This window comes from Tasmannia lanceolata, unplaced genomic scaffold (genome assembly GCF_043159265.1).
Source record: "Tasmannia lanceolata isolate RefF3 unplaced genomic scaffold, GAP_Taslan_0.1 ptg000029l, whole genome shotgun sequence".
Taxonomy (NCBI): domain Eukaryota; kingdom Viridiplantae; phylum Streptophyta; class Magnoliopsida; order Canellales; family Winteraceae; genus Tasmannia; species Tasmannia lanceolata.
Window position 1 is genome coordinate 7897605 of NW_027518706.1, and position 11589 is coordinate 7909193.

Here is an 11589-nt window from a genome sequence, read left to right on the forward strand (position 1 = left end):
AGGTGGGTTTCACTCTATTAACTTCATATATTGAAACTTTCATAGCATAGAGGGGAAGACTAAAAGGACCAAAAGTACACCCATAATTGCAATTAGCAATACAAAAAAAATGAAAGAAAAAGATCAAACTCGAGCTATTTCTCTTCAAGAACAGAAACCACATAGAAGAATCAAAGGATAGACCTGAGAGATCGAGCTTTCATAGGTTTTCTTCCTCTTTTCTTTCTGTAATACCCATCATCATCAATAACATTCTCATCTCGACTATTATCATCATTATCATTTTCATGGTCCTTATTATCATGATTTGATGATGATAATGGCACAATTTCATTATCCATCTCAGACTCTCCTCCTCCCCTCCTTTTCTTCCTCGAGCAAGGTTCAAACCCAGAATAATAATAATAATCCGATCCACTCCTAACCGTCCGATCAGCGGTGCCAACTTCATCATTAAATTTCCGGCGAGGCTCGTAGCGATAAGACCTGCGTTGGGTCAGATGGTGTGGACAAAGGGAATGCCCATTTTTAGCCTCCCTCTTACATTTCCATCCTTTCCCACCCTTCATTCTACAAATCCGCCCCTCTTTTTCTTCCTTATTATTCTTCTCCTCTTCTTCTTCTACCTTCTCCTCTTTCACTTCCCACGTTTTCTTCAACCTTTTTAGCCATTCAACACCATTAAACCCTCCCAAATTCAGATTATTAATTACTAAAAAAAGCCCAGTAATTGTTTGGAATGAAAATGAAAATAAAGTTCCAAAATCCATTTCTAAGTTTATCATTTACTTACCTGAATACAACCCCTGCTGACTCTCTTTCGCTCCCCTTTTCCTTCACCACGCTCTCATCTTCTCCATCCTGAAAAAAAAATAAGGGTTTCCATTAATCTATATCTGAAATGAAAACCCTAGACCCAGAAATAAAAATGAAGAAAAAAAATTAACAAAAGAAACAAAAAAAAGTTTCATTTGGCGTTGAAACCTGGGATTGTTTTGGGAGGGAGGAGTAGGGTTGAGGAGGTAAGGGAGAGACATCCCATGGAGAGCGATTGAGCTCGCACACGTGCGTGCAAGGGACCAGATTAGAAGAAGAAGGTAAGATGAAGAGAGATGAAGAGCTCTTATTTGCCTGCTTACGAATCCTCATATAGTATATAGTGTATATGTGGGTAGATCTTGTGTGTATTAGAACTCTCTCTCAGATCTCGCAAAAGTTTTCACCAGGGTTTTTCTTTGGCCTCGCTCTTTGCTCACAATGGAGGCATTATATATGGGGAAGTGATATATTAGCGCCCTTTTTTACTTGGGACAGCTCCCTCTAGTCTACTAAGTACGACTCTTTAATACAAGAGGAGCTTGTCTCGATTAGAAAAGGGGGAAGAATCTGTCATTTCCCAATATCTTTTAATACCAAATTTCGGACGAAATAAAAAGAATATTTTTTAATACCAAATTTCGGAAGAAATTGCCGAAATTTCGGCAAAAATTTTGATAATTTCGGGCGAAATTTCGGCACACCATTAAAAAACAATATTATTTTAGGGTAATGATATTTTCACCTCCCTGCATTACTTGCACACTCCACTTATAACGTGAGTTGACATAAAGTTGCCCACTTTTCATGTCAAATCAGGTTAAAATGAGGAGCGTTCATGTAATGTAGGGGGATTGCAAATATCATCTCCCTTTTTTTAATACCAAATCCAAGTAATTTCGGGCGAAATTTCTCTCATTGACTACTACAAATCCAATTGGGAACAACTTATTTACGTTTCTGCCCATCAAATGAAAGGTTTGGATCATCTTATGGTTTAAGCCGTATAGTACTCTTTGAAAAAATACTAGATTCTATTGGATTACACCATGTAAAATCTCGCTGCAATCAAATCTTGCCGTATAAAATCTCGCTCCAATAAAATCTCACCTAATAAAATCTCAAAATCTTGCCCTAATAAAATCTTTAAATGGGGAAATTTTCTGAAAATTTCAACTAAAATTAAGTATTGGGCCTCCATTATGTTAATTTCAGGCGAAATACACGAAACACTAGAATGGGGAAAGGCAGTTTCGGTTTCGGTCTGGGCCGAAATCCGAAATTTCGAATTTCGGTCGAAATTTAAAACCTTGGTCACAAAGGGCTCTTGAGATTTAGTAGACTCGTGATATTATCGAGAGGAATGATAGAATGAAGGGAGCCCTTGCAAAAATCACCACGGTTTTCACTTTTTTAGGCGCCATCCGCTTTTTCCGGCTGTATCGGTTTTTCTTTAACCTACAAGTTTGATCTCCACTTGATTGTTGTTTTTTTGAAATGATTTGAAATTCATATGAAGATCAAACCAAGATCCTCATTAGAAACTAATCTGATGAAGTTTTTCGTAGAATCGCCACCTAGGAATTGGGCCTAGGCCCCTTCAATTAACTTTATTTAAGGCTTTGGCTTCACCGAGATTCTATGATGTACTAGGTTATGCGAGTGGAAGGTGTTAGGCACCACTCACGCCCAGGAAAACCTGGTCTTAAGAATTAGATCTTGCAAAAGTTTCAAGGACTACCCGTAATCATAAAAGAGAAATAGCATATGAAACGAAAACCCTAGACCTAGAAATAAAAAATGAAGAAAAAAAATTAACAAAAGCAAAAAAAAAAAGTTTCATTTCGCATTCAAACCTGGGATTGCTTTGGGAGGGAGGAGTATGGTTGACGAGGTAAGGGCGAGACATCCCAAGGTAAGGGCGAGACATCCCACGGAGAGCGATTGAGCTCACACACATGCGTGCAAGGGACCAGATTAGAAGAAGGTGAGATGAAGAGAGACGAAGAGCTCTTATTTGCCTGTTTTCGAATCCTCATATAGTATATAGTGTATGTGGTAGATCTTGTGTGTATTAGAGGTCTCTCTCTCAGATCTCGCAAAAAATTTCACCAAGGGTTTTTTTTTTTTTTTTTTTGGCCTCGCTCTTTGCTAACAATGGAGGCATTATATAGGGGGAAGTGATATAGTAGGCCCTTTTTTTTACTTGGGACAGCTCCCCTCTGGTTCATTAAGTACTACTCTTTAATACAAGAGGAGCTTGTCTCAAGTAGAAAAGGGGGAAGAATCTGTCATTTCCCTATATATCTTATTTATGTGCTTAATTTACAAAAAAAAACCCTGGTTCGGTTGGAAACTACGAAAATGCCTTTTATGTGGTCACAAACAAGGTTTTAAATTTCGGTTTCCCTGTAATTTCAGGCGAAATTTCTCTCATTGAAAAATACCAGATTCTATGGGATTACACCATATAAAATCTCGCTCCAATCAAATCTTGCCGTATAAAATCTCGCTCCAATAAAATCTCGCCCAATAAAATCTCAAAATCTTGCTCCAATAAAATCTTTCACTAGGGAAAATTTCGACTAAAATTGAGTATTGGGCCTCCATTTTGTTAATTTCGGGCAAAATACACGAAACACTGAAATTTCATATGAAATTTTAGTGTATTTCAATGAAATAAAGTACTATTTTGGGGAAAAGCAAATTTGATTTCGGTTTGGACCGAAATCCGAAATTTCAGACTCGAGATATTATCAAGAGGAATGATAGGATGAAGGGCGCCCTTGCAAAAATCAGATTCAAGGGCGCCCCTATTGGCTGATTTCCTCAAAGTCAACACAATTTCCACTATTTTAGGTGCCATCCACTTTTTCTTGCGCCACACTTTGCGGAAGTTAGCCAATAGGGGCTTCCTTGAAACTGATTTTTGCAAGGGTGCCCTTCATTCTATCATTTCTCTATTATCGTCTACATCTATTTTTAAGAATCTCGAGACAGAATGTGAATGATGTTGCTCGAATTGGAACCTAGGTGTGAACGGTCCAGATGTATGGCTTCCACGGTAGGTTAGCTCAATTTGCAACCTGCATCCACGAACAAAACATAGAAGATTGCCAAGGTGTGAAACATTGGACTTACAATAGCATTCCCTCAACCCTAACCCGGCCCTACTCGAGCCTCAGGTTGAGGATGGTCAACCCTAACACAACCCGCCTCTAAATCTCTCAACCCTAATCCAACCCATCTAACCTGAAATCGAGCCGGGTTTACTCGGATTGGGTTCAGGTTCACCTAGGGGCAAACCGAAAAATACAAGAAAAGATATAACCCAGAGAAAATCATGATAAAATTAGAGGACGGAGCTTGGGTTTGGGGTGGATCGGGTTGCCAAGGCCTCAACCCTAACCCAACTCGATATTAAATCAGGCTGGCATTTCCCAACCCTAACCCAACCCAACCCAACCCGAGCCAACAAAATCGGGTTGAACCCATAGGGTTTGGGCTGAGCGCGACCCAAGTTGCACCTCTAGACTTTACCAAAGAGAGGGACGGTATTATTGTCATCTCTCCTCATTAGTTTCTATGGATAACATATCCCTACTCTATTAAATCTCGACGGCCCTTAGTGAGTAGTGACCATATAAGAGGCATTTGGTAGTTTTTTTTTTTTTTTTTTTGATAGGTAAGCTGGGGTTAGGCAAGACCCCTACCAGATAACATTAAAAAGATAGAAACATTACAAGGGGGGCCAAGAGGCCAGAAACATAAAGGCCGACAGGCCGGGCTTCAGCCCTTACAATCTAAGATACAATGATCCATTCATGTCTTCAATTACAGCTGAAAGGAGGCTTTGAGTAGCCAAAAATACCGTGGAAGGAAAGCCTTTATGTGGGTAATTCCTTTTTGACAGTTGATCCGCGGGGCAGTTTCCTTCTCTCCAAGAATGGGAAATTCTCCAATTCAGCTCATCCAGATAGCTTCTGATTTTTCTAACGCATTTGGTAGTTTGCAACCGAACTAGGGGTTTATTTTTGGGTAAATTAAGAAACAGAAAATTCTCCCCCTTATCTACTTGAGACATCCCCTCTTGTGTAGTAGTGTAGTCATAAATAGAATAGAGGGGACTGTCCCAAGTGCGAAAAAGAGAGGCCATTATATCACTTTCCCTTTATATAATGCCTCCTTTGGTAGCAAAGATCAATACCCAAAAAAGAAATCTTGTTACAAGTTTTGAGAGATATGAGAGATAGATTGAGCTCTATTACAGACAAGATCTACAACATAGCACTATATGCGGATTCGTAAGCAGGCAAATAAGAGCTCTTCATCTCTCGTCCCTTGCACGCACCTGTGCGAGCTCAACCGCTCCCTGTGGGATATCTCCCCCTTGCCCCCTCAACCCTACATTTCTCTCCCAAAACAACACCAGGTTTGAACCCAAAATGAAATACCCTTTTTACTTTTGTAATATTTTTTCATACGCTCTTATTTTCTTCATTTTATTTTGGGTGTAGGGTTTTTGTTTCATACTCTATTTAGAAACCCTAAATTCATTTACTACCCACATTTTTCTTTAATATTTGAAATTATATATGTGGGTTTTCCTCATGGATTATTTTTTTAGGATGAAGATGATGAAATCATGATGAAGGAAGTGAAAGAGGAGGAGGTAGAAGAAGAAGAAGAAGAGGAGAAGAATAATAAGGAAGAAAAAGTGGGGCGAATTTGTAGAATGAGAGGTGGGAAAGGATGGAAATGTAAGAGGGAGGCCAAAAATGGGCATTCCCTTTGTGCCCACCATCTGACGCAAAGCAGGTCTTATCGGTACGAGCCATGTCGGAAATTTAACGATGAAGTAGGCCCCGCTGATTGGACGGCTAGGAATGGATCGGATTTTTATTATTATTCTGGGTTTGGTCCTTGCTCGACAGCTCGAGGAAGGAAGAGGAAGGGAGGAAGAGAGTGTGAGATGGATGATGAAATTGTCCCATTATCATCGGCTAATCATGATTATGGGCTTGATTATAAGGACCATGAAAATGATAATGATGATAATAATCGAGATGAGAATGTTATTGATGATGATGGGGATTATAGAAAGAAAAGAGGAAGAAAACCAATGAAAGCTCGATCTATCAAGTCTATCCTTTGATTCTTCTATTTGGTTTCTGTTCTAGAAGAGAAATAGCTTGAGTTTGATGTCCAACGTTTTGGCCGTTCTATTTGGACAATCTAAAATTACATAAAAGTAACAGTCCACATTCAACGACAACGAGCATATTGGATGGGAAATGTTATCAGCACTACAGTATTTTGATGAGGGCACTCCTCACTTTATTAAAAGTACGGGATGGCTCGCACCATAGGATGATTGAAACCGTCCATTAGATGGGCCACAGCCTAAAAATTATTTCCATAGGTTGATCCTAACCCTCCGATCCGAATGTTAGAGGGTTGGTCTATCTAATGGACGGTTTCAATCATCCTATGGTGAGGGTGCGGGCCATCCCGTACTTTTAATAAAGTGAGGAGTGCCCTCATCAAAATACAGTAATGCTGATAACATTTGCCCTCATCAAAATCAAGTGGGGGCTACCAAGTCGTGGAGATCCAGTTTCAATATGCCATAAAGAGCAATTCGAGGTTTTCTTATCCCGTATTGAAATGGTACAAAATGTCAAAACTAGATTTGTGCTTTGCAATTCTAGGTTTTCTTATCCCATAATGAAATGGCGCAGAATTTCAAATCTAGATCGACTTGTGTGTGGCAATCATGTGAAGTCATCCTAAGTGTGTGAACTGAAATTCAACCAGAACCAACCCGACTCAACTCAACCCGATTTCGGGCAGATGGGTTGGGTTGGGTAAGCGTTGGCCTCAACCCGACCCGATTTCGGGTAGATGGGTTGGGTTAGGGTTGAGAGATTTGAAGGCAGGTTTGGTTAGGGTTGACCATTCTCAACCCGAGGCTGGGGTTGGGTCGGGTTAGGGTTGGCCTCAACCCAACCCAAGTTGCACTCCTACTTTGTGAGTTAGGGCTGCAAACGAGCAGAGCCAAGCCAAGCTTTGGGGGGTTCCGGCTCGGCTCGCCTAGTTTGAACAAAGGCTCGGGTTCGTGACAAGCTTAATACTATAGGGTTCGAGCTCAGCTCGCAAAATATTCAACCAAGCTCGAGCCTGGCTCGGCTTATCTCATCAAATACAACGAACCAAGCTTAAGCTCATTATCAAGTTTGGGCTCGGGAATTTACAACTCCAAACACATTCCAAGAACATGATATCAAACAAATACCATTAACATCAATTAATTGAAAATTGCAACTTGCAAGTCAAGAAGACAATATAAATTAACAACGCCAAAAATATCATTCTTTATAATTATATTTGAAGTATATCACTTCTTTTCCCATCTCCACAGTATCATCAAAGCAAAAAAGCCATGTCATTTATCGAACATAATCCGAGCTTTAAAGCTCGGCTCGGCTTGTTTATGAATCGAGCCTAAAAAGTTCACGAGCTTGTCCAAGCCGGACTATACAATTGCTCGAGTTGGGCTCGTTTATTTGACGAGCCTATATTTTTGGGCTCAGGTTCGGCTAGTTTAGTAAACGAATGAGCCCGAGCCAAGCTTTTAATGAGCCGATCCCAAACATGTTCGTGATCAAGCTCAGTTCATTTGCAATCCTATTTGTGACCACATAAAAGGCATTTTGTAGTTTCCAATTGAACCAGGTTTTTTTCTTTTTTTTTTTTGGTTAATTAAGCACAAAATACGATAAATAGGGAAATGATAGATTCTTCCCCTCTTTCTAATGAGCACTGTTAAGAAAACGGGACAACGTAATGGGACTACATTTTTGGAAAAATGACAGATTCTTCCCCACGTTTGGTTGCTAGAATTTTTTTGGTTCTTGGGATTTTTGTGGAACAAAAAACTTCCTGGAGATTGGTGGGAAAAAAACTCCCTGAAAGTATCCCGATAAAATAAAAATCCCATGTTTGGTTGACCGGACTAGGCTTTGTTTGGTTGCTTGAACTGTTTGGAAGAAAAAAAAAATCTTCTGCAAGCTTTTTTTTTGTTCTTGGAATTTTTTCTTCCCCTCTTTCTAATGAGCACTGCTAAGAAAACGGGACAACGTAATGGGACTATTTTGGTTCATGGGATTTTATTTTTTTCCCTCCTGGGATTTCGTGCGGGGTTATTTTGGTTCCAGGGATTATTTTGGGCCCACCAACCAAACGCGCATTTCCTGTGGAAATTCCACAAAAGTCCTAAGAATCAAAAAAATTCAGGCAACCAAACGGGCCATTTAATTGAGGGAGCTCAAATCCCCATTTAAGCAATAAATACACATTTAGAAGCATCAAATCAAGAGTCATTTCATTCCCGTTCTTATTTTCCAAACGGAATCCCGTTTTCAATGTGTTTTCCTTTTCTAATTGAGACAGGCTCCTCTAGTCCTCAGTCCTCTTGTATAAAAGAAAGAGAGTATTGATTAATAGAGTAGAGGGAGCTGTCCCAAGTAATAAAAAGGGGGGCTAATATATCACTTCCTCATATATGATGCCTCCATTGTTAGCAAAGAGCGAGGCCAAAAAAAACCCTGGTGAAAAGTTTTGCGAGATCTGAGAGAGAGCTCTAATACACACAAGATCTACCCACATACACTCTACACTCCAGGCCTCGCACCATATGAGGATTCGGAAGCAGGCAAATAAGAGCTCGTCATCTCTCTTCATCTCACCTTCTTCTAATCTCGTCCCTTGCACGCGCGTGTGCGAGCTCAATCGCTCCCCATGGGATGTCTCTCCCTTGCCTCCTCAACCCTACTCCTCCCTCCCAAAACAATCCCAGGTTTGAGCATGAAATGAAACATCTTTTTTTTGCTTGTGTTAATTTTTTGTATTCATTTTTATTTCTGGGTCTAGGGTTTTCATTTCAGATATAGATTAATGGAAACCCTTGTTTTTTTTTTCAGGATGGAGAAGATGAGAGCTTGGTGAAGGAAAATGGGAGCGAAAGAGAGTCAGTAGGGGTTGTATTCGGGTAAGTAAATGATAAACTTAGAAATGGATTTTGGAACTTTATTTTCATTTTCATTCCAAATAATTACTGGTTTTTTTTAAGTAATTAATAATCTGAATTTGGGAGGGTTTAATGGTGTTGAATGGCTAAAAAGGTTGAAGAAAACGTGGGAAGTGAAAGAGGAGGAGGTAGAAGAAGAAGAAGAAGATGAGAAGAATAATAAGGAAGAAAAAGAGGGGCGGATTTGTAGAATGAGGGGTGGGAAAGGATGGAAATGTAAGAGGGAGGCTAAAAATGGGCATTCCCTTTGTGCACACCATCTGACTCAACGCAGGTCTTATCGCTATGAGCCTAGCCGGAAATTTAACGATGAAGTAAGCCCTGCTGATCGGACGGCTAGGAATGGATCGGATTTTTATTATTATTCTGGGTTTGGGCCTTGCTCGAGGAAGAAGAGAAAGAGAGGAGGAAAGTTTGAGATGGATGATGAAATTGTGCCATTATCATCATCAAATCACGATCATGGGCTTGATAATAAGCACCATGAAAATGATAATGATGATAATAATCGAGATGAGAATGTTATTGATGATGATGGGGACTATAGAAAGAAAAAAGGAAGAAAACCAATGAAATCTCGGTCTCTCAAGTCTATTCTTTGATTTGTGAGAGAGATAGCTCGAGTTTCATCTTTCTATCTCTTTTTTTGAATTCTCTAAGCATTTTTCTCATTACAAATTGCAATTATGAATGTATTTTTCTTCATTTTGGTCTTACTCACCTTCTATTGAGGTCCAATGTTTTGGCCTTTGAATTTGGACAATCTAAAATCACATATAAGCAACAGTTCACATTCAACGTCAATGGGCATATTGAAAGGCGTGGAATTCGAGGTTTTCTTATCCCGTATTGAAATGGTGCAGAATTTCGAAATTAGATTTATTCTTCACAATTCAAGGTTTTCTTATCCCGTAATGAAATGGTGCAGAATTTCAAATCTAGAGTTGTGTGTGGCAATCATGTGGAGTCATCCAACGATAAGGTCCGTAGTCGATTTTACGTCGCTATAGCGGTGAAATAATTCCATCGTTCTAACTTATCCGTCGCTAATTAAGAAAAATCCTCAAATTAGCGACGGATTATATCCATCCCCGTATATATCTAAAAAGAATTAGAGAAATTTTTATTTTTTTTTGGGGAAATTATATCAACACTCCAATGTTTCTATAAGATGCGCCAAGCATCTCGTCGGGCAGTATTTAAAGGGCTTGTAATAGCTTTTTGAAGACTGTGACAGCCCTTTAAATACTGCACGACAAGATGCTCTGCGCATCTTATAAAATCATTGGAGTGTTGATCTCATTTCCCTTTTGTTTTTTTTTTGAATGGCAAGTATTAGGGATGGATAACGTTGTTAATGGGTGTAGATAGAGGAATTGGAGACTGGCTTTTTCTATTGCTGTTAGGGCATTTGGATTGGCGATGAAAATAACCGTCGCTAATTATTTTTAAAAATTGGATTGGCAGAATTATTATTTAAAAAAAAAAAAAACCGTTTTTCATAGCGTGAAAGTTTTATTTAAAAAAAAAGGATTTACATTTTGGTGGCCCGACCCAAGATATATCTATTGATCCGGTAAGATATAATCAAATATTAGTACTAATGATATAAATATTAATTAAAATACTAATTAATTGAATACTAATTAAATTACCTCATCATCATAACCATTACCAGTATAATGGGATCGTCTTGACGAAGAACATTGTGACCATCTGAGAGTGGTGAGGAGCATGAAGCTTGGCTTTGTTGGGTCTACCGGAGCTCTCGGATCTTATCCTATAAATTAATGAAAATTTAAACCAAATCTTCTCATATACACATATTATCTATCTAACTCGCAAATAAACATATAAAACTTAGGAATTGTTGGCAGGCGAAGTTAGTGCTGGGTTGGGCCTCGCCCTTTTTACCATCCAAGTGTTAGTCCAATCGGGAAGACTTCTATCTTCCCTCTTTTGTGGTCACGTTAGAAACACTTGAATTGTTATGTTAACTTGATGAATGTAAAGTCACACAATGAAACTTCTATTACCTCTTCCTTTGGGCAACCGCGCTGCCGTCTTGGAGCCTACATAGGTAGGCATCTTATTCTTTGCTCAATTTTGTTTATTTATCTCATTGACTCTCTGTATGATGTAAAAGATTGTGTGTGTGTGTCTAAGTATATGTTATTTTTTCATTATTAATGGTAAGAAAATAACTAAATATAATTTACATACTTGGGCCTCGTGACTAGCCCAATAGTGGCACAACTGCTCCCAATGCTCCACAGGGATGTATATGCTAGTTAATGATCACACAACGGATCGAAGCGCATCAGGATGCCTCGGACTCTACATATAACAACAATTGTATATGCCTTGTTGATTTCCCAGTAGTTACTAGATTTCATTGGTGATCAAATAAATTCATAAAGGATCAAGAAATTATACCGAAGTGATTACCCTACTGGTAATCTTTACTTGATCTACTCCTTGCTTGGTTTCTATGTTGTCAAGATCGAACGCCCTGAAAGTCGAAGTGCTAGCTTCCTTTGATTTCTCAGACAATGGAGGATTGGTGAAGAACCTTTTTTCAAAGAAGAAAACAAAGAAGAAAAATTGCAATCCTTCAAGCGAGAAGAGGGAGATATGAGAGAGACTTTGGGAAAGAGGGAGAAGAAGAGAAAAACATCTCTCTC

At 39.1% G+C, this 11589-nt stretch overlaps 2 protein-coding genes across 4 annotated transcripts; one reads left to right on the forward strand and one right to left on the reverse strand.

Annotated features, from left to right (window-relative positions):
- LOC143859247 (uncharacterized) lies at window positions 1–11589 on the reverse strand. 3 transcript variants are annotated; one of them, XM_077369957.1, is made up of 5 exons: window positions 11342–11589; window positions 11129–11242; window positions 10561–10685; window positions 794–861; window positions 1–660 (listed from the first exon to the last, which is right to left on the reverse strand). In XM_077369957.1, exons 3-5 carry the CDS (start codon window positions 10639–10641, stop codon window positions 171–173), a joined length of 639 nt encoding a protein of 212 aa, XP_077226072.1. In that variant the 5' UTR covers window positions 10642–10685; window positions 11129–11242; window positions 11342–11589; the 3' UTR covers window positions 1–170. The 3 variants fall into 3 exon arrangements, with proteins under 3 accessions (XP_077226072.1, XP_077226073.1, XP_077226071.1); XM_077369958.1 differs by lacking the exons at window positions 11129–11242; window positions 11342–11589 and having other exon boundaries at window positions 10561–11006; XM_077369956.1 differs by lacking the exons at window positions 10561–10685; window positions 11129–11242; window positions 11342–11589 and adding an exon at window positions 985–1235.
- LOC143859280 (uncharacterized) lies at window positions 8338–9709 on the forward strand. Its single transcript, XM_077369987.1, has 3 exons — window positions 8338–8674; window positions 8799–8866; window positions 9000–9709. The coding sequence occupies exons 1-3, from the start codon at window positions 8513–8515 to the stop codon at window positions 9505–9507; spliced, it is 738 nt and encodes a 245-aa protein (XP_077226102.1). The 5' UTR covers window positions 8338–8512; the 3' UTR covers window positions 9508–9709.

Bases quoted from the DNA above. Each gene is read 5' to 3' on its own strand.
- LOC143859247 (XM_077369956.1), bottom strand. From the start codon at position 1,149: ATGAGGATTCGTAAGCAGGCAAATAAGAGCTCTTCATCTCTCTTCATC. The intron at 862-984 runs GTTTCAACGCCA...TTTTTTTTTCAG, and splicing joins CCCTCCCAAAACAATCCCAG to GATGGAGAAGATGAGAGCGT. The intron at 661-793 runs GTAAGTAAATGA...ATGGCTAAAAAG, and splicing joins TCAGCAGGGGTTGTATTCAG to GTTGAAGAAAACGTGGGAAG.
- LOC143859280 (XM_077369987.1), top strand. From the start codon at position 8,513: ATGAGGATTCGGAAGCAGGCAAATAAGAGCTCGTCATCTCTCTTCATC. The intron at 8,675-8,798 runs GTTTGAGCATGA...TTTTTTTTTCAG, and splicing joins CCCTCCCAAAACAATCCCAG to GATGGAGAAGATGAGAGCTT. The intron at 8,867-8,999 runs GTAAGTAAATGA...ATGGCTAAAAAG, and splicing joins TCAGTAGGGGTTGTATTCGG to GTTGAAGAAAACGTGGGAAG.